The 25,716-nt window shown below is 38.0% G+C and overlaps 1 protein-coding gene across 1 annotated transcript; it reads right to left on the reverse strand.

The window, feature by feature from the left end:
* Positions 1–25,539, reverse strand: LOC119792180 (polycystic kidney disease protein 1-like 2). Its single transcript, XM_038298682.1, has 41 exons — positions 25,219–25,539; positions 24,605–24,763; positions 23,839–24,027; positions 23,286–23,396; positions 21,636–21,783; positions 20,854–21,083; positions 20,249–20,659; positions 20,044–20,165; positions 19,718–19,859; positions 19,038–19,239; positions 18,714–18,825; positions 18,493–18,634; positions 18,228–18,401; positions 15,909–16,051; positions 15,641–15,820; positions 15,417–15,554; positions 14,994–15,140; positions 14,780–14,904; positions 14,571–14,691; positions 12,485–12,613; positions 12,170–12,395; positions 11,707–11,897; positions 11,399–11,629; positions 11,210–11,311; positions 10,963–11,141; positions 10,735–10,881; positions 10,454–10,653; positions 9,321–9,547; positions 9,028–9,244; positions 8,487–8,944; positions 8,127–8,223; positions 7,877–8,017; positions 7,599–7,784; positions 4,004–4,334; positions 3,781–3,914; positions 3,576–3,703; positions 3,325–3,485; positions 990–1,200; positions 783–884; positions 577–708; positions 1–506 (listed from the first exon to the last, which is right to left on the reverse strand). Exons 1-41 carry the CDS (start codon positions 25,529–25,531, stop codon positions 417–419), a joined length of 7,329 nt encoding a protein of 2,442 aa, XP_038154610.1. The 5' UTR covers positions 25,532–25,539; the 3' UTR covers positions 1–416.
* Positions 25,540–25,716: the final 177 nt, after the last annotated feature.

Raw genomic sequence — 25,716 nt, forward strand, 5'->3', positions numbered from 1 at the left:
GGATATTTTCTTCCAACCTTTATATGCTCATGCGAAAAATAAATAAAACATTTCTATTACCTATGGTTGTTTTTGTCATCACCTTAAATTGCTAAGTTGGTGTTCAAAGCACAAATGACTAAACAGAGGATGATGCTTCCATAGCTCATTATTTAACATGTACAAGCAGTCTCTTTCAGTTTGAGTAAAAGTCATAAGAAACAGATTATTCTAAGACTATTAGAATTTCATGGCAAAAAACATTACCTATATCTGATAACACATACAAATATATTTGTAAGAAGTGAAAAACACTGAAATGGCGATTGGCAGCAGGACAGGTTACAGCAGCCGTAACTAAAAATATCGCATCTGTGTAAGGTTATGATGTTACACTTCAGACAACATGGCATCCTTTATCCTCACAATAATACCAGCTAGGTAACCACTTGCTTCTGACATTTACGTCCAAACAGGTTGCAGAACTTGATCACAATCAGGTCAACAATCTCCTCCTCTTCTGGTGGCTGTATGAAGAGAGAACATATAATAGGAGACTATAATAATAGAGACTTTTCATGAATATAAATAATTTACCTTGTGATGGATCTGTTCTTGACTGAATGCCACAAGAATAACAGATATAAATAGATTCAGCACAACAAAGGTCATGAATACAATGCAGGATCCAATAAGGAAAGCCCCAAGGACTGGATTGTAGTTTAGAACCTGGCAGATTGGAAGAAATACAATTAACAAGGATCACCAGTCATTATCCGCTGTTGCAATAACTTTGTACTAACCTCGTCGTAGTTAAAGATGCCAAGCTGCAAGCTGATAATAGTTTGTGCAGCATCAAGCAGAGTCCTATAGGAGTACAGTTTCCACCCGTACATCACGTTAGACTGAAATTAAGAGAGGCATTGTCTTTCAATCAGCAACTTCAATTAAATCTTTTTTGACCAAACAGAGTTCTGCAGAAACTTCACTAAGCGTGGGAAAATCCTCACAGTAATCGAGTAAGCCATGAACATGATGGTCATGACCACCAGGAAGCCTGAAATATCAGTCCAAGCACGCTGCAGTGTGGCCGTGATCATGTGCAGCTTGGGGTTGAGTCTCAGCAGGTGCCACAGTTTGACTGTAGCCAGCAGAACCAGAAAGGCAATCAGATACCCAAGCACTGTGTCTGCCTGAGCCGTCTCATGGAAACTGGCAAATCTGGATGCAAAATAAAGAAGACAAGGCTCAACTTACCATTTGAAATGTCAACTTAGCTAAAGTTAGACCAATAGAGTTTTTTGTTTTTTTTGTGAAAAGGAAAATTTTGTAATTTTCTGTTCCAGTTTAACAGAATTTGTAATCCAATCTTGTTGTATAATGTTTAAGGCATTGTATCTCAAAATAAAAGCATATACGGTTCAGTTATAATTAGACCTATGAAACCTTTTCCCTTTTAATAGATTCCACTGAAAAGATGTATCCCTTGCAGCTGTATGATTGTTGCAAAGATGCAATTTAATTTCAGTTTATTACTCAGAAGTTCAAATGTAGAAGTTTTAAGTAAGTAAAATAAAATAAAAAAACAGATGGTCCATATAAATTTAACATTACAAGCTTGAAAGTAGGAGATTTCTTAACAGCTTAACCTCAAAATTCAGCATGGCTTGCTTGCATGTTATAAGGAGGACTGACCCTGAACATTAGACGTCACTGCACACTGTGTATTTGGTAGCTATGTGGATGCTAGTCTAACATGCTGCATTGTCAATGCAGGTAAGTCAAAGAGAGTATGATAGAGAAAAAAAAAGGTAAAAATTGAGATTATAGAATTAGAAAACATAGCTTTTATCATGGGAGTTTAGAGGCTCTGTCCCATTATCTAGATAAAATAATGTTAACATGTATTCTATGTGAGATTATAGGCAACTATTCATTTTTTATTAACATTTTAATTGGAGTACTGTGACTTACAGACATTTACAGTTATTGTTTGTCAGTTTAATTCAAGAGACCGTGCAGTTAATTAGGCCACTAAGCGTTATGTTGTTTCACTACTTATTATTCACCCTAAAACAACAATGAACTTTAGTATTTTCCCACAGTATTCTGCAAGCATAGGTTTTAATTGGATTTTTAAACACCCTTTTCAGTTATAACAACTTTTACCCTCAGAAGAAGACTTTCCATAAAGTTTGAGAATTTCCAACCATTCTTCTAGAAGTGCATTATTGAAGCCTGACTCGTCTCAGATTCATCCAAACAGTAATCCAGAGGGTTGAGGCCAACACACTGTGCATGCCTGTCCTTCTAAATCAGACTCACATCCATGTATAGATACAGTAGATCTCACTTTGTGCACTAGTGCAAATGTTAAAATAGGACCAGCAATCCCCAAACTGTTCCCACAAAGGGAGAAGCATGAAACTAGACAAACTGTTAAAGTATGGTTAAGCAATAAAAGGCAGTTTCATACAAACTAAGGGGACCCACATCTTGGACAACACCCTAATGCCAAAAATGAAGGGGTCTATGTTTAAATGCTGGATTTCATACACTTATGATGACCATGTTAAAAACTGACATATCGAAATGTAATAATTTGGTATGTTGAGTAAATGCTTTTGACAGTTCCGTTAGTATAGCTAACAGTAGAGAGATATACCACAGTCTTAGGGAACAGTTGCAAATCCCCATGGTTTTAGTAACTGTTTATTCACAGATTTTCTATTCTCTAAATTCCTCATCAGTAGATGAGTCAGTACCGTCAGTACCTAACAACCCCATATAGAAAAAAGTCAGCTAAAATGTAGCACAACAACAGAAAAATGCAATGTTAGCATTTTGAATAGCCAGTACTAGATATAACGTAAAGTTTTTAAAAATCCCACTGGTTTCATTCTCAGATCTAAATTCTGATTTCAATGTAAATGGATTACAGTAACTAACCTTTGTTCCTCATTTACATTTGTTCAGAAGTTTAACCCCCCCCCCCCACACACACGCACACGATCATGCTTCTTTTGGGAGGTTTCTGGTGAAGCATCACTGTGAGGATGTCAGCTTTTTTGTCTGTTTATGCTTAATGGCTTCACATTACAGTTTGAGGTTTTTTAATACAGCAAATCAATATAACTGTTGTTGTACAGGTACTATAGCTTCCACTGGTGGTACTTTTGAGATTTGAGAACCATGGTGTTAGAGCAAACTGTAGTACTTTGCAGACATAGCATATTCGAAAGAGAACTGCAAAGGACCCTATTTATAATCAACCAATCAGGTCATTTGAGCATACATTAGGGATTAATTGATCAGATTTGAAATAAGAATGTTTCCATCTCTTACTGCTGTTTGTTGTTCTGATAAAAGCTTATATCCCTCTTTCCAAGTATAGTCCTCTTGATGAAAACTGACAGCGCACTCCAGCTGAGGATAATGATTGCCAACTCCAACAGATTCCACTTCCTCTTGAAATAATCCCATTTCTGGCTCCTAATTAATTTTCCCTGTTGGTACCAGAATAAGCACATGTAATTAATCCTGGTTGAAACTTCAATTTTTTTTTAAATAAAAAAGCGTGTGTAATACCAATGCACCTGAACAAACATGTAGTAAATAATGAACAGAAAGTAAATGATTTCAGAGGCCATGACAAAGATGTGGAGGCCCCCAGCGGACTGGTAAAGACGGACACTGTGAAGCTCGCTGCGGAACTGGAAAGCGCCTGGATTAAAATAATAACAACATATTAGTTCTTGCTGGGAGCTCTCAAATACAATCTACTGCACCTGAAGGGCTAACCAGTGGCTGTGGTTTCCAGCATGAGTGAAACAATGCAGAAGAGGTTCACATTTGCATTGTACACCGTGAACTCAGCGAAGATGGCTTGGGTGTACACATCTAACCAAGTTTTGTCATAAAGGTACTGAAGGATTCTAGGGAGGTATGGATGAGACAAGGTTAATATTGGGTTCTCCCATTCCATTTAAAGGTGATATTTTTTTTATACAATTACAGATTCTACCTCCTTGACTTTTGTAAGTCTGGGCCCAGATCCATGACAAAGCCGCCTCCTCTGTAGAGCATTATGCCGCCCCAGATGGGAAAACCCCTCAGCTCGCTCTGAGATCTGTACATCCACGGGTTGTGGGGGTTCAGGGATGTGTTTTTTACCACATTAGGACTCCAGCCAGGATCGTAAGAGCCGACGTCCTCAGAATCCCAAGAGTAAGAAGTGTGACAGTCTGGAACAGACTCCTGCATGGTGCTGGCAACGTGGCATGAGTTTTTCTGCACTCTCACCTGGCGGAGACGAGCATTACCCACAAGCTTTGAATTTCCGTCTGTTATAAAGCCTGTGTGAGGAAAACAGATGTTTAAATATGATAAAAAGGACATCAACAAAGGACAGATCCAGTTAAAACAATATTATTCTATGTGATTTAAGCTTTTTTTTGTTAAAAGTAGAAGAAAATCTTTGATTCACAGCCCCATCTTCCAAAAACTGAAATGTAAAATGTTAATTCAAACAGAATGGATTTTCATTAAGCTAGATTTTTATTGACAAAGTTAGTGAGTTAATTAATTAATTCATTAATTAGTAAAAATATATAAAATGTTTAGCAAAACGTTTAGGAAAAATTTGATTTTAAATAACCAATTTCAAATAGTTGGGACATAGACAACAAAATCTTATGTAAACTTATGTAACGTTAATTATAGTTCACTAAAATATTTCAGGCATCTTTAAAGGTCCCATATTATGTTACATTTTAGAGTAAAACTTACTCACAATGAAGCCGCCACGGCATGTCTTTACAATTTCTGTAGGAAAATTCCTTTCAGATGAGGCAAACGGCCTTTACCAAAATTCTCCATATTCAGCCCTCCTTTGGATTGGCTGTTTCGGCTTTCTAAACCTGTCCTCCCAAAGACTGCATCCCGAAAACCCGCTACCATGACAACCAGACAGGAGCATCGAATAATATAATCAAGACTGCAGACTGACCGATTGGCTGCTACATATATGGGGACATAAGGTGAATGTCTTTCTAACAGACCTTTTTTTAACACTCATTAGCCAAGAGGTGGAGAAGGGCAATGATAGAGGTGTTAGGATTTTTTTCATTTGTGAACTTCATACACAGGCTTCAGGACACGTTGCTGTTATAAAATGTTTATAATGTGAATTTTGCTTAATATGGGACCTTTAAGTTCTCAAAAAGGTTTAATATTTTTTCAAATGCCAAATGTGGGCAAATTATTGTGTAAGTAATATAGCTGGAGTCAGGGGGTTGCAGATCAAGTTGAACATATGCAAGGTGGAAAACTGTTCTTTTTTCAGATTAATAAACAGAAAAACAAACAAAAAACAAATACAGTTGCTATACCCTCCATTCTAAGACATTGCAGAAGACTCAACAGCGCTTAGTTAAAAGCCAACATTTCTGATGGTGCTTTAATGCCAAAAGCATGGGCAGCTTAAACATCTGGATAACTAAAAATCTTGAAAAGTTAATACAGTTTTCATTAACATATTCTCCCATCAAAATAATAGATTTTTCTCAGGAAACCCAACATGTTTTCAACACGTTGCATAACAGCAGACCGTATTTATTACAAAAGCATTGCTTTGTTGTACAAGAGTTTGGTCGTTGCGCTACTGGCTTGCCTGAGGTCCCCACCTGTCAACAGCTTAAAACATCCTGCTTATTGTGAAACAAAACGATGACCCTGGAATGTCGACCAAGGCATATCCTAAAATAAAAATGAGAAATTTCCACCCAGAAACTCCAACAACCGGTCTTTTTAGTCTAATATGTTTACAAAGAGTAAAAAGAGAGAGAGAAAAAAAGAAAAAACAAGGTGAAACCTCATAAAAATGGCCCTGTCCAAGCTGCTGTTAAATGCATAATTGGGTAGGGTAGCCTCAATTAAAATGAGGGTCTTACCTATAATTAACTATTTATTTTCAATAATCCCCAATAAACCATCATCCGACTGGTTTAAATCTCTAGATTCTTCCATCAATAAATTTCTTTGGAAGGATAAACCCCCTCGAATCAGCTTAAAGACACTACAGAAAACTAAAGAAATAATAAATAAATAATTATGCAGTAATATCATAATTTGCTGTTTATTAGCTCTAATATTATGTTTAAAAAATATTAACATCAGCTCTTCTCAGACAGCATGGTAGGAATTTCTTAAAATGGCGAAGTCATCAGTTATCCCATGCAGTCGTACACCCATCTGGAATAACCCTGACATTCTAAAAAACAATAATATGATCAACTTTCTGTACTGGAAGAATAAAGGTATTACATATCTGGATCATTTATTTGATGGAACGGAGTTTATCACATTTTCTAGATTAAATATGCAATATGGCATTAACAAAAATAAATTCTTAGAATATGAACAAATGAAATCTATAATTATAAACAAATTTAAGCATATTAATGGAGGTTTATAAATTCCAACTAATATATCACAGTTCCTAGAATTAACTCCCCCACCCCCCACTACTGTCTAAATTATACAGGACACTAAATAAACTGGATGATACAATATCTCTTATCTTATCTCTTATCCTATTATGAAATGGGAGGAGGATTTATCAGTCAGCTTTGAACAAAACCTCTGGGCTCAGATATGTTTAACAAATTTTAACATGACTAGAAACCCAAATATACAATTAATACCATACAAAATCCTCCAGAGAGTGCACTATACAGGTCAAAGATTATTCAGGATGGGTTTTGCACAGTATACTATCTGTCCACAGTGCACAGGCAATCAACTTCATTATATTCACGCATTATGGTTATGTACGCCGGTTCAGAGGTTCTGGATACAGGTGTGTAAGGACTTATCACTGTGCCTTGGTTGCAAAATTTCACCTTCCGCATCAATTTGCTTGCTGGGTGACTTTGAGGGAAGCTCTCTAGAAAAAAAATCAGTTTGCATGGCCTTCACTGCATTATGTATCGCAAAGAAAACTATCCTCATGAATTGGAAAAGTAATGATAAACTCAGCATCAGTCAGTACAGAGATCTGTTGTCGGATCATATTAATCTTGAGACGGCATCTGCATCCCCATCAGACCGATCTCTCTGGGCTCCCTTAATCGGCTCCAACATTTAGTGTAGTGGGGGGCTGTGGGACGCGTCCTGCAGGGCGCGGGGGCTGGTTCGGGGGTCCCTGGGTCCTGGGGCTGTGGGGGTGCTCGGAGTGGGGTGCCTGGTGGATCTGACCCCAGAGGCTGTTGCCCCCATCGGGGCGGGGCTTGGGATGCCTCGGTGCATCCTACACCGAGGCATCCCAAGTAATAAAACATTGAATTTAAAAAGATTAGTCTTATTTACTTCAGATGAATTAAAAGAAATTATCACTCTGTATATCCGTAAGTTACCCTGCCTCTTGGCCGTAGACAGCTGGAGATAGGCACCAGCACCCCTCGCAACTCCACTTGGGATTAAGCGTGTCAGAAAATTGATGGATGGATATCCGTAAGTTAATGAAATAGAAAAACTGAACACAACAATTATATTCTTTCCTTACTATAAAATTAAAATCTAGGATTTATTTTTTAGGACAGACATCCTGGCATAGTCACCTGGGTAATCTCCATAAAGGTTTCTCAGTAAAGTTGTGTTTGCCCAGTCGAACACGTCCTGAATGCTCATGGTGTTGGAGATTCCTTTACTGAAGCCTTGTCGAATGTGTCGGTTCAGAAAATAAGCATTAGGGTCCCTCTGACCGTATGCAACCAGAAGAAGGACCCACATGAATCCTATGTAAGCTGCATCAAAACACATTTACATCAGTTATTCAAACTGTATTAACATTATTTTATGATTATAGTTATTAATGCTGCAAACAATGAAACTCTACCAAGAATCTCCCTGATGAGGCAGAAGACTTTCTGCTCTTTAATTACATTTTTCCTCATCCTCTCGATGTCTGTAGGAGGCGGTGGCTGGTAGAAACTGCATGTGCTGTCTCTTCTAGCTACAAGCACCACATCAGGATCATCTGAGGGAGAATTTTCATAGAGCTGACAAATATATTCTGATTTTCTTTGAAAAAAAAAGATTTTTTTTAGATCTTTTTAGATTTTTAAAAAATAAATTAAGCAATTTGCCTGCATGTGTGAGCTTCTCTGCAATCTGAGGTTCTCCAAACTCCTCCTGGTCAACTTTCTTTAGAACAAGAGCAAAGAAAGCAGCAAACCCAAGAACCTGGAACAAAAGAATTTCAAACTTTATGGCACTCTATAAAAACAAAAACAACTATTCAATGTGAAATCTTTTATTAGATATATAAAATAATATAGAAAGATAATATAAAATGTTTTATTTTCTGTTTAGCAGCCAACTTATTAAACAAAAAAACATGTTGGACATTAATTCAGTAAACAGAAAATTCAGTTAAACATCAGTTAAATGTTTAGGAATGATTTCGAGACCTTTTGCTTTAATCTGCCCTGTATGCAGCCACTTACCTTCAGAGGTTGGGTGATAAAGAGACTCTCAAAGAAGGACACCACCATGGAGATAAGCCAGTTTATAGACTGGTCCTTCCCATAGGTCAGCCCATACATCATAGTAAAGTATCCTGACACGGCACTGGTTGCAATCACCAGTATCCACCCCACAAACACAAACCACCATGGAAGGCCACCCTGGCAGCACTTCTTTCCAGGGCCACTGCTAATAATTTCATCAGGACTGGGGCTGCGGTTCAGCTGGTCTCCATCCAGCAGAGACTCCAAGCAACTCTTCATTCCCTGAACTTGCTGCATGGCTCTGTTGTAGCTTCTGGTGTTTGGAAATTGAGAGGGTCCCAACAGACGAAGCTCCTTTTCCACATGATGCAGTTGCTTGTACAGGTACCGACTGCTGTTTGTCTTCTTTTGAGTTTTGTCGAATGTCTTTTCCGGGCTTCCCCACAAACCGTTTTCTATTCGTAATACAATATATAAGATAACAAATCCAGTTTTAAATATTCAACTGTGAAATAGTTTTGTGAAAAACATAGTTCACCTTGTAGATTGACAGCACCCAAACTCAGAGTCATGTTGCTGTCTTTCTTGAAACTGCTGGAGTAGAAGTCTACTGTTGCATTGTTCTGACATTTGATGATATCCTCCACCAGAGACAGCAGTATGTTGATGTCTACATGCTGGCCTGGATCAAGATCAAAATTTGGCAATGGGCTCTTCATGGTCTTTGAGAGCGACTGCGTTATTCTCTTTATGTCCTATGGCAAAAAACCTGTTGAGCTATTTAAACAGGGAAAAAAACACATGCAACTCGTACGATTTGTGTCACTTCACCTTGATCACAGTGTCTGGAGTGATATGCTTTATCTCTGTTTGAGGAGATGAAGTCTGTGAGGGAGAAACTCTAACAGTGTTTCCTTGTTTTGACCCATCTGCTTTGGCACTTCTCTCTTTTGGACGAGTGTTTCTGAAGATGCTGACAATAAGGAGATTGATGGGGAACATGATGATGGAACTTTGAATTCCAACCATGACCTGCTGCCAGGTAAACTCGATGTGGCCTGCAATGTAAAGCTTGTTTTAACATTTTCTCTTATTTCCTGCAATAGAGACAGACTTTTTAGTTGGACTTTAGGAACTTTTTTTAATGAGTCATATTAAACATCATGGTGGATCTCGGTTGCATGTAAAATGGAGAAAATTTGTCTTCTTCCTTTCGCATGACTGAGTATTCTTATATAAAAAACAAAATGCCACATGCAGCTTAGCAATCAAACAGTGCATGCAGTAATACTCATGAAGAGACAAAAAGGGAAGAAAGTATCCAGAAATGGTGGGGATGATAGTCATAATGTCAGTAACAAAAAGAAAAAGATTATGAAAATATAACTTTTGAATATATTTTTACATTTTTCCAAATAACCACAAACTCCTATGTATTTTATTGTAATTTGATATGATAGAACACCACAATATACTGTAAACATATAAAGTGGTAGAAAAAGGACAGGAGGGTTTTAATTGGAAGGAAGAAAAATTTAAAAGTTATGATGAATTTAGCTAATTTCAATCTGCAAAAATTGTGTAGTCAGTTGATCTTAGTATAAATCCAACTATTCTCTGGAGACCTCAGAGGTTTATTAGAAAATAGAGAGCAAACTATACTGTGAAGACCAAGGAGCCCTCTAAAACAGGTCTGGGTCAGAGTTTTAGGGTCCTTACAGAGTACTGTTAAATCCATCATTTAAAAATAAAAAAAAGTGTAACACCGCAGCAAACCAACCAATACAAGGCCATCGACCTAAACTGACAAGCTGGACAAGAAGAGAAATTATCAGAACTAAACAGGGGGCCCATAGTTACAACAAATACACATAACTTTTAAGACTTGTATTTTGGGACAGTATAAAAATCTCAAGTATAAATCTTTACTATCATTAAGGATTGCCCATACATATGTAGCATACCTAAATCCATGGTTTGCTCAGACGGGTCTGTAGGGATGCCCCAAAACATAATGCTTGTCAGCATGGTGCAAAGCAAAAGGGAGAAACAGCAGGACACTCGCTGCACACGTGTGAAAGTGCTGCAGGGAGGTCGGCTAATGACCGAGAACCAGATGTGACCATCTTGAAAATCCTTGGCAGTCTTCATAAAAAACAAGTTACTGAAAAGGAAACACAATTGATAGAAATTACAGCAGCTTAAATTATGTTGTGAAATGTCCCTACATTAAAGCAGGTCTTACCTAAATCTCTTTAAATCTGACTCTGTAGCCACAGGAAAGACCTTGTCAAGGCAGCACTCAGCCATATCTACAGCAAGCCAGGAGTTACACAGAAAGTGCCATTTCTGACCAGTTTCTAGATCCTGCACCATCACTTTATTCACATACCTGTATATCAAAATGAAAAAAGTTAATGATAATGTCTTATTTTAATCAACTACAGCAGCCGTCAGTATTTTCTCCTCTAACCATGCAGGGTGATCTCCTGAGTTGTCGTGCCAGAGTCTTATGCTCTGCAGATCTCCAAGAGAAAAGTGTGTGGTAAGGAGAAACAAGTCCACCCCTCCTCTCTCAAAGACAGACTTTTCGGGGTCTGTCAGATGGTGGGGTTCACTTTCTCCCTCTGTTCCCAGCAGAGTTATGGTAACCTAAAAGAGAGGTCAGTCAGGGTGGGTGAGGTTTATTAAAATAGCTATTCAGTGGTGCTGTGATTCACCTGAGAGGAAGTGGCTGCACCATGACGGTGGCCTGTATTAACAGTTAGCATGTAGCGATATTCAGCCAGAGGGTCATTGTCCTCAAGAACCGTTATCTTAACCTGAAAGTGAGAACCGAATAAAATCTAGCAGCTTTGTCGATGTGGTGAAAATAAACATTGAGATCAGAAAATTCTAACGAGAATAACCTTGGTGGAGTCCTGAATGTCTTTTCTGCGTGCCCATACCACCGCCAGCAGATAAGCAACAAAAACCGATCCCACAAAGCACACCACCACCGGATTGTTAGCAAATGTTGCAAAGAGTTCAGCAGTGCGAGAGACATCCACCATGTTGGGCATAACAAAGAAGGAGCTGCCGAAGAACGTTAAGTGGTTACAGAGGCATTGAGTGACCAAAGGTGTGGTTAGGGGGCCAACCTGCAGAAACAAACACGAGGTTTCAGTTTATGTATAATGCAGTCATTGTCCATGTGAGCTGTGTTTTTTCTGCGCACCCTGCAGCCATCTTCACTCCATGAAGACCTGGTTTCATTCCAGTATTTGCACTGAGCAGCAATAGAAGTGACAGCAACTGTGGCGTTGACTGACTTGACACCTGGCTCAACAATTGGCTTTACAAGAAGGTAATGAGCTCCAGCTCCTCCTGTTCGATCTTTGGGACTTAGCACCCAAGTAAATTTTTCCTCTGTAATAGAATGACAGACAATATTATCCTAGCTGACCATATAGAAAGAGTTGCTAGAAAACAATGACCAGTGATATAAATGCAGGTTTTCACCCATCTAGATTTCAGGATCATGGTTCAAGGAAGACAAGATTTTACTTCTGTATCTAGTTTGAGTTCAGTAGATTATGTGGTCTTGGCTCTGAGTACTTATGTTTTGTGTTTTTGAAGATTTGACTTTGTTAAGGACTGTAAAAGAGGTTCATTTTATCACCAACAGAAGGCTTTAGTACCTTCACTTGTTTTCTCTAGCGGGAGCTTGGTCTTGGCCACATGACTCTTATCGCTCGGATAATCTTTATATCCAAGGAACACCATGAAGGATATGTCTTCAGAAGGCTCCATTTTCAGCACTAGGGTCACCTCTGGTGACGGTATGTCAATCACTAATGTGCTGAAATTTGCGAGGTCAAGGACTGTGCTGTTCTGCTGCCCAACATTGAGCCTGGGAAGAAGAATCTGAAAATCCACAAAATAAAAACCAGACATCCCCTGAATGTTTTACAGATTAATTTACTGTGAAGATATTAAAAGGTTTGTGATGTGACCTCTATTTCCTTAGGTAGGTTTTCTACAGGAATGACTGTGCCATTCATTCTGGTGAAAGACAGAGAGGCCACAGTTCCTGTGATGTTATCCTCTTTCCAGGCATATGGATTCTTCTCAAAACTCATCATCTAGACAGACGGATGAAACAAAAGAAATTAATTGTCACACTTTATTTACACTCATTACTTTGGAAGTAGTTTACAAGCCTGTGTTTATATGCAAATAAAACAACCCTTTAAATCAACTTAAAGGTAAATGCATGCAAATACAAAACGATAGGTTGCCTCTATATAATTTTCCTGTATGGTTCTAATTATGCAAGAGTAATAATTAAATTCCGTTTATAAAGTGCCGATTCACAACAGATATCACTCCCAGGCACTTTACAGGGACAATACAGTCAGATTGGTTACAAGTTTCTGTCAAGGAAAACCTGTTGATTGCATCCAGTCATTGACTTGCAAGACATGGTCCTCCATACTGTGACTAACTATGTGCTCTCTTTCGTCCCCTGACATAAGGACTGGCTCAGTGCTAAATAGATGTGTCTTTCCTGGACTGGGCCACATGTGGAGCTAGTTAACACGTATACATTTGCTGCTTCTTTTCTTCTGTTTTATAAAACTGTATCTGCCATTGTTATACTTGGCTTTCAGGTAGTTAGATCATGTATTATTTATCAAGACTTTCTAAAGGTTCTCCTTTAGAGTTTAGTGGACTGGCACTTTTCAGCCCAGTCTGTCTGACCATGACAGTACAATGTACAAAATGATAGGAAAATATGGTACAACAAAGATCAAGCCTAAAACACCTATCTAAACTATCAGTAGAGCATCCAGGAATATGGCTAACAAGGACTTACAAGATGCTTTATCCTTTGGTGCATTTTCTATTGTTAGGTACGTTTTCATCTAAAAGCTCTTTGGGAATCCTCTTGTCTCAAAGTCCAAAAATAGTAAATTATTATTGACAAATGTTCCTCTGGGGGTCTTCACGAATCTAAAGGCATTGGGCGAAAAAAATTTTTTTTCTTCTCCTACTTAAAAGTCTTTTAAGTAAAATGTATATAAATGGACCTCGCTGTTCCATCCTGTGGGTTGAGAAAATTTTATGGTTTAATGATAAATATGAAAGATTTAAGCTTTCAAGTAAATGTCTGTTTAAAAGGGGTCAGTTAGTGGGGTGATGGGTTAAAAATGGTATTTGAACCGCAAGACATGGAAAAAAATCTTTGTTTTTGCATTTTTTTTCACTGCTACTCGGGCTCCACACGATGGCAGCCCAATGCTCCCCAAGGGGATGGGTTAAATGCAGAGGTAAATTTCTCCAATGTGAGATCAATAAAGTTTAAAGATCCAGGAGTCTTTTTCAATTGTGCTTGCACGCACCAGATCAATCGATGTTGGAGAAGTAAAATTTTAAAGCTGCATGGCAGCCAATCCTCTTAAGTACATTGCAAGTCAGATGCAAATCAATGACCAACATATCGTCCCCCTGGGTTGTTGAAGTGTTAGGCCTTTTAAATTCAAGATGATGGTGCCGATGTAATTCTTTGGAATGAGTTCCATGACTGATATGTTTAGAAGTTGAAACCACAATCATTCCCTCTGTTCAGTGATTTTTAAAATCTTTTCACAAAGGTCATAGCTTCATTCACCTCCCTTTAAAAGAACATTTTGATCATCAAACGTGGGTCGTATGCTCTTAAGGCGCAAGTTAACAGCTGAATCTTGCACAGGGCAGGGTATTTGTGTAGTCGTTTGGCTTCTCTGATATAGGACTCCAAACGGTCCTCTGTTCACTGGGCCGCATAAACACCACCACTCAGCTTTGGTCTGGGTGTGTTTGGTTTGAAATTCAATGGTAACCACAGATTGATGTGGTCCGAGCCGACATAATTGACAAAGACTCCAGGATAGGTGTTGAAACATATTCAGAGTAAACTAAGCAAAGCTTACACAGGCAAACAAACTGATAGTTTTGGATAGCTCTACTTATAAAATATATATTTTTTTGTAAGATGATGACCCAGTAACCGTCTTTGCCACTGGAATTTAATTATTTGTGTTTTGAGAACAAACTAACCCTGATATCCACCGGCTCCATCGGAGAGAGAATGCCAATGGGGAGTGAAGGAATGGAAAAGCTGGAGGAACCTTCCTTCTGGACATCTATGTTATGCACCTTTATGTCTTCAGAGGATATTCTACAGCAAACACATTAGTTCAAGTTTAGCAAAAGCATAAATTCTGTTTTTTTAGTGTAAACTCAGCCAAGTCCCATTAGTCATTTACCTATTAACATATACACTGATCTGACCAGAATCAATGACCGCAGGCTCTGCATTCAACTTCTTATTATTCAACAAAGCACTCTGAAGATTGTTAATCCCAACCAGAAGGAAATCTGAGACTTTTTTCTGTGGATAAAAATAAAATCACATTTGTCAGACACCAAATATAAACAAGGAAAACCTTATAGCTGCATCTATGAAGCTTCTGTCCATACATTTGATGAAACATTTAGAATATTACTGGCTGCTTCAACTATGGGTGTAGCTGCTTGCACAACATCTTCATCTCTTCTTTCATGCGGTTGGATGGTTATGGTGCAAAGGTAAGAGCTGAGGTTCACCAACAATGAGCCAGCTTCCTCCTGAAGAAGGGGCATGAAACAAACAAGCATGCATGATGTAAAGCTAAATTCAAAATAACACATTTATCAGTCAATTATGAACCTTTATGTTTAGTTCAGATTTATACCACCTGAATTAAACGTATATAGAGATCATTGTACAAGTGTTAATATTTAATTGAACTTTTACTGATTTCATCTCACTAAACCCCAGACTGAAGTACATTTCACTTCAGTGGAGTTGCTCGCTTAATGCTTTCACTTCTACCAGTAAATGTTGAAGGTGGTCTACTGTACTTGAGCGACAGGACTGAGCTCATCTGACATCTGCGTTAGTCCAGCCACAGCTTCAGCTGAAACTTGAACTTCTTGTGTTGTGTTGCTTGGGCAGTCCTGCAGAACTTCTGTCATTTTGGTCAACATCTGTTCCCGGAGCTGAAATGGTAAAAGAAAGAGATACCAACAATATTTCACGAACTCTGATTCTGTGTTGTACTGTAGCTGCTGCCTCAATTTCATACCTTTGTTTTTGCGTCCTTCTGACCTCGGTCATCCTCTGAATTCAGCACGTCCGAAACGGAACTGAATATTTGTCCAAGTGCCTCACCAGAAAGCAGGCCTTGCTGTTCCAGTTGATCTACAGTGTCTTTGACGGCAGACTGAAGAGATAGTATGGAGGCACTGGAGTTGCTTTTCATTACCTTGAGGATCATAATCGGTTTATTCCATTAATCCAGGGCTGGGATTTCTAGGATTGCGATATACCATATTTGCTGTAAAACTACAAACCTGAGTTGCAACAGTTGTAGTCGCTGTTGTGTGTTTATTCTTCACTGTCACAACCACAGTAACAATGTGATTGTTCTTCTCATCTCCCAAAGGCAGGAAGATTGATTTCACTGCATTTGTATTACTGCAACGGAGATGTTTGCCTTAGAGATAAAGAAATCCGCTTCAGCTTTGTTGAATTATTGGTCCTCTTGAATAAGCTGGCAAAACTATAATATTCATCATAATGTTGTGTAGTTTTTTTCTCAGTCAACTAAGAAATCGTACAAATAATTGTAAAAATATAATATTATGCTAGTAAAACATCTTCGTGTTTCCTATTTTCCCTTTCACGGGGGCACAGCTAATCATCTGCCTCCATCTAACTTTCATTCGCATCTTTTTCTGTAACACCAACTTCTTTCATGTTTTTTTTTTTTATTCCATCCATAGATCTTGGTTTTCCTCTTGGCCTCCACCCTTGCTGTACCAGCTTCAATATCCAAAGGATTTATTCACCATCACTCCTTTGAAAATGTTAAAATGCTCTCAGTCTGGCCTTATATCCAAAAAAATCTAACATGACATTGACCTTCTGATGTGCTTATCCCTGATACTTTTCAGACTTGTCATTCCTAAATAACACTTCAAACTTTTCCTCTCTGCTCTCTCCAGCTCCACCACGTATCTTATCAGTGCAACCGTGTCTAAACCATAAAAATTGTTGATCTCATTACCATCTTGTGCATCCTTACTTTCAGTCGCTTATCACACAAAACTTCTGATACCTTTCTCCATCCATTCCAACCTGCTTTTCCGCTGTTGCTCTTGACCCAAAGCACTTAAAAACCCTCTACCTACTTTATGTCAGATCCCTGAGGCTTCATGGGCCCTCTTCGGCCCTCATCATTCACTCATGTATTCTGTCTTGGTATGGCTAACATTCATTCCACTTCATTCCAGGGCAAATCTCCAACTCTCTACACTTTCCTGTCACCAGTCCTATGCTTGCACTGCAGATCACAAAGTCATCTGCAAAAATCATGGTCCATGAAGATTTAAGTCTAACATCATCTGTCAAACTGTCCAACACAACAAACAAGAGACAGCCGATCTCTGATGCAGCTCCACTTCCACCTTAAACTTCTCTTTTATACCTACAGTAAAACTCGCCACTATCTCACAGCTGTCTTGAACCACCAATAATCTTCTCTACAATTCCAGACTTCCTCATACAGTATCACAGATCCATTCCATAACTCTGCACCTCTCCTTTTTGATGATTTGTACCAGTGCACTGCCCATCCATCCCTTAGGCATCTAGTCAAAAACTCTACTGCCGTCTGTCCTACACACTTCCATACCTCCACAGGGATGTCATCTGGACCAACTGCCTTTCAACTCTCCATCCATTTTTATAACTTTGTTTCTTCATCCTTTCTAATTTTTTTTACCTCCTGATCTCTGATGGTTACTTTTTCTGCTCCTTTTTCCCCCCTCTCATTTTCCTCATTCAACTCTTCACAGCACTTCCATCTTCCTTTCACAAACCTGTCTAACATCCTTTCCATCTCTGCCTTAACAGTCTATATGTGTTTTTCTCCCTCCTTACTGTCTAGCCTATCAAACAAATAACTGTATTACCTTGTAGCTATGCCTCAATAGCTACAAGGCTAATGTCATAACTCAGGCAACTTTCTCACTTCTTACCTCATCTATTTGTCTGAACACACTCCTGTACTTCCTCGTTGCATCAGTAAGTCTTGTTCTCAACTTTCCTTTCAATAGAAATACTGAGTGCTTTCATTATGTTCTTCCCTATTTCCTCATCTGTAGTTCTCCAGTCTTCTGGAAGATCCTCCTCACCACCTAGAGCTTCTTTCAACTCCTCCCTGAAAGCCATGCAATATTCTTCCATTTTTAGCTTCCACTACTTTGTCCTCTGACCTCAATTTGTACTCTTTAACCTTCTCAGTCATTTTGTTCTCCACCATCCTGAGCCATTTGGCAACATTCTCTCCAACTACTACCCTACAACCACGAGTTTGTTCAGGTTCCTTCAGAAATAAAGTAGGGTAGCCACACATAAATGACCCATACATCAAATGACTGCCTTTTAAACATTATATATATATATATATATATATATATATATATATATATATATATATATATATATATATATATATATATATATATATATATATATATCTTCCATTAAATATTTTAGTTTATCATATTTTTTATTTTCATTTGATAATTTCCATTATTATGCATATCAGTTAATTTATCAACATATTCTTTAAGAATGTTGCAACTTTTTTAGCATCAAACCGTTACCTGTGTCGGTCTTGAGGCAATAAAGACAGCCTGTGGAGCAGAAAGACGTCAACTCACAGGTAATTTCAAAAGCATCAAGCACATTTCCTGACTGTGGAGAGATGCTGCATGTAGGTACAGCAGGTGCAGCTGGGATTGGAATACTGTATTTGACAAACCCAGGGACCTTCTTGCCTACAGTAATTAAAAACAGATTAAGTCCCATTCACATAGGGTACAGTTGATTTAATATACAATCACATGCTGTGAAATAAAGAGAAAGTACCATAAGCAATCACAACGATGTTATGCTGGACGCTCCTTGAATCTCTTAGATATTGACTGGGGACTGTGTATTCAGTGTCACCATGTTGTATATTTGTAGGAGGACTTCTTCCTGCTTTTGAGTAACATTCATTGAGATCCTCCTGAGGGACAAAAAAGTAAGTAGTCCTTAGTAAAAAAAAAAAAAGATGTTTAATTTTGTAAGGATTAAATCAAACTTGCCATCATAGGTTTTGGATCTTCTATTTGCCAAACTACATCTGGGCAAGTTGTTGCACAGCTGAGACTTAGCTTTGCACTTTCATTCACATTTAAGGAATCACAGTTGTTACACCTGCAAAGACCAACAGTGAAACTATTTACAACATAGCAAACCACAAATGGAGCAAAAAAGAGCAAAGACACAATCATGAGGGTTCATTGCCCCTAAATTGGACATGGAACCTGTTGAAAAAAAAAAAATATATATATATATATATATATTCTTGATACAGAATGTTGTGCATGTCATATATAGAAGCTAAAAATTTATTTAAAACGTTTTACCTGATTGTGATGTCCTGTAATTCCTTTAGAGGGGTAACTGTAATGCATTTAGAGGCTCGGGCAAGCTCCACCCACTTCCTAAACCATGTTCTTTTCCTCATAGTCAAACTGTATTCAAATATTTCAAATGGATTAGGAAGACAATCTTTTTCAATCACATGAGTTTCTTCCCTTGTTGTATTTCTGCATGAGCAGTGTCCATCTGGAACAAAAACAAGTTACAGTGTTATTGTCAAATAAAGGAAAAAATGCCCCAACACAGACAAATAAAACTAAGTATTTTGACCCAGAAACAACTCCAACCTTTGCATTATCTATATTAAAAAAGCAAAACAGACATTATGTCCTGCCTTGAAATACCTGCACACAGAAAGCCCTTATTATGGTTTTGGAAGAACAACAATATGCTTTCTGAGGTGCTTAGATAGAAACAGACATGTATGACATGGCATGTAAATAGTGCGCCCATTTGCTGATCACCCTCTAGCAATGTTAAAGAAGAAACAGTCGAGTTAAATCCCTTACTTTTCAGGCATGTGAGCTGTAGAAATGATTTTCTTTCATTTGAATTTAAACAATGGTGGAAATAAGACCAAACCTACAACTTCAACCTTAATACTACATGGTAAATAAATGACTAACTGCTGGCTTTAACCGTGGTGAATGGCTGTATAACTTACTGCATTGCCACTCAAATATGAATCTTTTGCTGTCCCGAAATTCAGCACCGGCTACATTCAGCTCAACACTCTGACTGTGGTCAACGAACTGGTCAGGAGAAGCTGTTATTTCCAAGCCGCCTGATATTTCATAGTTATCCTCCTGCAAATAAGATAGTTTGGTGGTAACAAGAAAAAAAAAATTATATATATATATATATATATATATATATATATATATATATATATATATATATATATATATATATATATACACACACACACACACACATACATACACACACATACAGTATATATAGTGAGTCGTGTTTACTATTTCAACATACCGTGTTTTCATTTTCACTTGTCGAGGAGTAATTCTGGCAAGCCTGCAGTATTTTCATTAAGTCAATTTCCAGCTGAGAGCTTGAAAAGACATTCACAGCTTGGACTTTCACTTTCAAAAGCCCTGTTTATAGAAAAAAATATATAATTAAGCTCAATTATTTCCAAGATCTGTTTTTTTTTTATGAAAATAATTTTAAATCCTACCTTCCAGTGGGTGGGAGAACACGTGAGTATGCAGGCTATTATTAATCATGTTTCTGGTTTCAGTCAGCACGTCTCTTAACCCAGTGAAGTTAAAATAAAGCTCCACTGGGGACCCTTGCTTCAATGAGACAGCAATGGTGAGATCAGGAGAGTCTGGACATTCATCCTTTTCTGTCATTATATTGGCCTGCAGGCCGACAACAGGTTCCAGGAGGCACAGCAGCAGGTCAGTGGACACTGGGTGGGGTGTGACCCCATTAGATGCAGATATGGTTAAATTCTTGCAGCCAGGTTTAAGACTTTGAACCACAGTCTGATTCAGTGTGATGTTGTGAGGTTGGTTCCCCGAGTCCACAAAAGAGTTTGCAATCTGATTGCTATTAAGAAGAACTGAGTATGTAACATTTGTCCCTTTTAGAAGAAAAAAAAGAGGAGAAAAAAATGCAATGCCTTAAGAAACTAGTCATTTTGAATGTAGATCTAAAAAAAGTAAGGTAAGTCTTTTTGTTTAGATACTACCAATTTATTAAAAAGGAGAAGTCGTAGGTTACTTTTCAAGACATGTCTAATATAATATGCTGCAGAACTGGGGAAAAAAAACTCACCTGTTTCCAGTCCAAGTTGTATCTGAACAGGCCCCCCATAGAGGGTGTTGCATTTGGTGCCATCTGTTGTCACATTGTTGCCATAACACTTCACCACTCTCAACTCACCAACAGGCTCCTGGATTATTATAGTTTTCTGAGCAGTGACGTGCCAGTCACTGGTGCTGCATTCAACCTCAACTATGAAAACACCAGGCTTGCGAAATCTGTGTATGATTGCAGACTCCATCCTGTGACCCAAAATAAAGACTAAAGTTTGATTTAGTTAAGGCCAAATGGATGTTCAATCCAACTGGTAGAAATGCCTTAATTCTATTTAAAAAAAATTTAATCTTTAAATTGAGCAAATTTGTTTAATGTTACAAAAATACTTTACCAATTAGTGCTATGTTAACAGTCGTTGTAAAATAACTGGGGGAGTGTTGGCCTAGTGGTTATAGCAGTGCGCTAATGCTCTGAGAAGGTCACAAGTACCCAGTTCGATCCCGACAGCCTGCCCTCTGGGTCTCTGAGCAAGACCCTTAACCCCACACTGCTCCCCGGGCACCGCACAATCGCAGCCCACTGCTCCCCAAGAAGATGGGTTAAATCTCCATTGGGAGATGAACAAAGTTCAATTATTATTCTTATTAAAATAATGAAAATTAATCCTTTTTAAAATGAATAAATGATTTTTGCCCAGCATCAAAAGAAAATTTCACTTATAAGAATGGGATCAACAGATATAAACTTAAAGAAAGATAACTATGGTATAAAGTATCTATTTAAACAATACTACTTACTCTTCTGGATTATATGGATCAATGATGTGGCCATCTCCAGTATCCACGGTGCAAGTTAAGTTTCCATGAAAGGGATGAAGGAGCCATTTTACAGTGATGGAAACATTATCGACAACAGAAGCCAGGTTAATGATCTGCAAGGAAAGTCCTGGAACGGTTTAACAACAAAAAAATGAATAATAATTCACAAACATAGTTAACACATGCAAAATGAGAAGATGCTCTTTTTTGGTGAAGGTTCTCACCCATGAAGGAGATGAAAAATAGAAAATAGTTTTAAAACACAATACAACTTTAATTCTTTACTTGAAGATATGTTTCTCTCCATGCAAAGAGTTTCTTCTGAAGTGAGTGGGAGGAAAGAATCCAGGCATGGTTTCTATGTAGTCTACACTCTACACCTTAAATGTATAGTTTCATTTTTTAGAAAATTCTATTTATGCTTCCTTTCCACTTTAAAAAAATGCACATGTACAACCTTGTATCCGCTCCCGAGAGGGAACACCTATTAAAAGCGTGCAAGAGAATGCACAAGCCCATTTCTCCTCGTGCACGCTCTGTTTAAAAGTTGCTGTTTCTGTAATTTGTTTTGTTTGTATTTATAAATCAACACCTTTGGGAAAATTTAAACAATTTATGAAATTCTGTAAAGAAATGGTTTATGCCTTTACCAAATAAAAATGAATTGAAAAAAAAAGTTGCTGTTTGCAATGCTCATACAAGCTTACTTTCCAAAAGAATTTTTCAATTTTTCCAATATGTCAGACTCACCAACCATAAGTAAAAAAGGGGACAAGCACGTAGGACGGCTTTACGTAAACATATCACCAGAAGGATTTACAATTAGGAGGACCACTTATTGTGAAGATCCACCCAGAAAAAGAACATCCTCCACTATACCTGTAAGACAGAGGTCTGAAGCCTGTGGCTCTGAAGCCGCAAGTGGCTCATCGGGCCTCTCAAAAAAAAGTCCTCTAAAACCTTTGCCTAAAAAAAACTACATATAGGTATAATACATAATGCAGGTCTTAGGCTATTTTTATTTATTTATTGTATTAATGCTCTGATTTTCTGCATAAAAAATGATCCCAAAGGTACCAGCAAATTAGGTCATGTATTTAGTAGTGGTGCACCAATGGCAGTTTTCTGCCCAATCATTAATCTAAAGAGAGGCTGACATGCTGATTCTGGGAGACTCTTTTGAGGACCAAAATGCTTTTGGACCTTTTAGGCAGAACAGATAGTTTGGATGATGAGTGAAAGAAGCTAAAAGAAACCCACTCTCCACTGGGGGTGCTTAAAATAACATACCGCCCTGCCCTGTGCCTTCTCAGTTCCAAACCAATTCTCAGTTTCCTGCAAGCAACCAAAACCAGCTGTCTGTAACTATGCTAAGTTATTTAGAGACTAATCTTCATGTGAATTGAATGTTTTACAAGTAATCTTTATTCCCTATTGCCTTTGATATGAAGAAGCTCAGAGGAAGCAGAGTGAAACTGTTCCAGCTATAAGAATTAAACTCCAGTTTAAGCAGTCTCGTTTGAAAAAACAGATTGTCTTTGCATAAATAATCACTGTAAAGCATTAAGATAGACACTATAGAATGTGTAACCTGTTAATATTAGTGGAAGAGCATATTTTGTATCTGACCGTCTTTGCAGTGGTACTCCACCGATAGATAACTTCCCAACACTGGGCAGGGTTCAGTGAAGGAGTTCAGATCCAATGGAACCTGACAGGCCTGCAGTCCACGACAATGAGCTGAGAAGAAAACAGCAATAAACCGAGAATGGAGGAGAAAAAAAAAACACTTGTGTCAAAAAGAATGACTTTAATACTTAATCTATTCATTGTTTTTTTTTTTTTATGATAGAACTGGTTTACCAGCTGTTTATGATAAATCTCTTTAGTGAGACTAATGAGATTATGAAAGCATGCACACCCTTAGACAACCTACATAGCTCCTCTGACAAAACATTTATCTAGAGTTTTGTTTTATTGATTAGAATTCTTTATTAGTAATTTTTGTTTGTTTAACCATTTTTATTTTTTCAACAACTTTTTAAATACAAAATGCAATTTTGCTTAGGGGCAAATCAGTGCTACTAGTCTACACAAATTGTAACCTCCAATACATATATTTAAATTTCGTATGTCCCATTTTCTATCTTAGTTTAATGCAACTAAAGATGATCTGTTGTACCTGTTACAGAATCCAAAGCATTAATCCAGCTGCATTCCTCCTGGGAAAATGTGGGTAAAGTAGTGAAGTGGGATCGGCAATAATGAATAGTTTTCCGTCCGTAGAAGGCATCTTCAATCTCCAAAACCTGACCAGAACCGCATTGCAATTTGGCATTTTGACCTTCACATGCAACTGTTCTTCCAATATCTGCAAAGACAATGTATTATAAAAAAATAAGAATAAAAACAGACAAATATAGATCCTGATAAGCTCCCTTGTGGTCATTATGGACAATATTGTTTTACTGGGTTTTTAATTGATCATCTAAACTGTTATTTCCAAAGTAGAGTAAATACGCAATATTATAATTGATATAGGTATTATTTAGATTTCAATTCAGTTTATTTATATAGCGCCAACTCACAACACGTCATCTCAAGGCTCTTTACAAAGACAATTATAGTACATGTTATATATTAATATTACAGAGCCATATGCAGATACAAAAATCCAAGGCTAAACCCAATAAAGCTTATGCATGGTGGAGGCAGCATCTTCCTGGGTCTGCTTGGTACCAGGGGTGCAAGTGCATTTCAGAAAGTAGCTGGGAAATTAACTTCTTTAGCCTGGTAGAAAACAAATACAACTGGATAGTGTTGCAATAATTTTCTTCACTTTACTTTTATAAAGGTAATTTTGTTTGATTGAAGCCTGAAAAAAGGATGGATAGGAAATAAATTTAAAACTGAATCATAGCAGTACAGTGTATCTAGAGGGAACATACCAAACTGGCAGACAAAGTTGAGTTCCTGGGTGCAGTTTTCTGTGGCCGTCCACTGGAAGCCTGTGTGTCCCAGAATGTGTCCACAAGCTGCTTGGACATCAGGTGGGTTTACCCAGTTACTGTAGCTGACATCTGAACTGTCCAACCATGCAAGAGAACCTATTAACCAAAAAGTAAAACAAAACATAATTTGATCTGAACCTTTTATGATAGCTTATGGAAATCTGTGAAATACATTCAGAAAGAAAAGAAAGAAGTTGAGCGTTTTGGGTCAGTAAAAGTTAAACACTTAAAGGAACGCTGGAAATTGGAATGGTATGGACTTCAATAAATCAAGATTTACCTTCCTGTTCACCTGTGCTCATCCCTCCACATCCATTTTATAATAAACCATACCAACACGCAGCACACGCTGCCTTCTGAGGTCATATTTTACTCTAGGATATCTCAGATTTTTCGCTTTTGTGTTTAAACAAAAGCACAAACTGCAAACTATTGAAATGCAATTTTTTTGACATAAATTTTCAGTTGACTTAAAATGTTTACTAGCCGTCCCATAATCATAAATTTATTGTAAATTATTGAAATATCTTCTTAGAGCTCCATCAGCTCACCTTCAGTGGGAGAGGAATCCTGAGTGAGGTTTGGCGCTGCAGGTGCCAGCCCAAGCCACCAGTCCTTATCAGGCTCCAGGTATGTTTGAAGGAACTGCTGTGTTTCATCATTCAAGATAAAAACCAGGTGTCCCCCACCTCTCTCACACCACGCTTCAGCTCTGAGGAAGGAAAACTGCAGACCTACAAACTCATAGCAAGCTCCTTCAAATGCTTTCTGGTAATTAGAGCAGACTATAAACTCTTCCTCAGCGCAACAGCTGGAGATGAGGAAAACCATCAAAGTGCTTGAGAGCAAAATTACTTTCTCCATCTCTGGGCACTGACCTGCTTCTGTTGCAAATTTGTGCCTTTAAAGGTTTCTGACGCCAGCACTTTGGACAGGGAGGGGTGTCTAGCTTTGTGATCTGCCTATAATTCTTTGAACACAAATGGTACCCACACATGCACTTAAGGAAGATGGCTGTGTCAATAACTGCTGATTGCTCCTCTGCCCCT

The sequence above is a fragment of the Cyprinodon tularosa genome, unplaced genomic scaffold (genome assembly GCF_016077235.1).
Source record: "Cyprinodon tularosa strain WSP-4 unplaced genomic scaffold, ASM1607723v1 ctg412, whole genome shotgun sequence".
Classification (NCBI taxonomy): Eukaryota; Metazoa; Chordata; class Actinopteri; order Cyprinodontiformes; family Cyprinodontidae; genus Cyprinodon; species Cyprinodon tularosa.

Bases quoted from the DNA above. Each gene is read 5' to 3' on its own strand.
- LOC119792180 (XM_038298682.1), bottom strand. From the start codon at position 25,531: ATGGAGAAAGTAATTTTGCTCTCAAGCACTTTGATGGTTTTCCTCATC. The intron at 18,635-18,713 runs GCAAGTTTGATT...TTTGTCCCTCAG, and splicing joins AAGATCCAAAACCTATGATG to GAGGATCTCAATGAATGTTA. The intron at 11,142-11,209 runs GTGAATCACAGC...CCTCTCTTTTAG, and splicing joins GTGCAGCCACTTCCTCTCAG to GTTACCATAACTCTGCTGGG.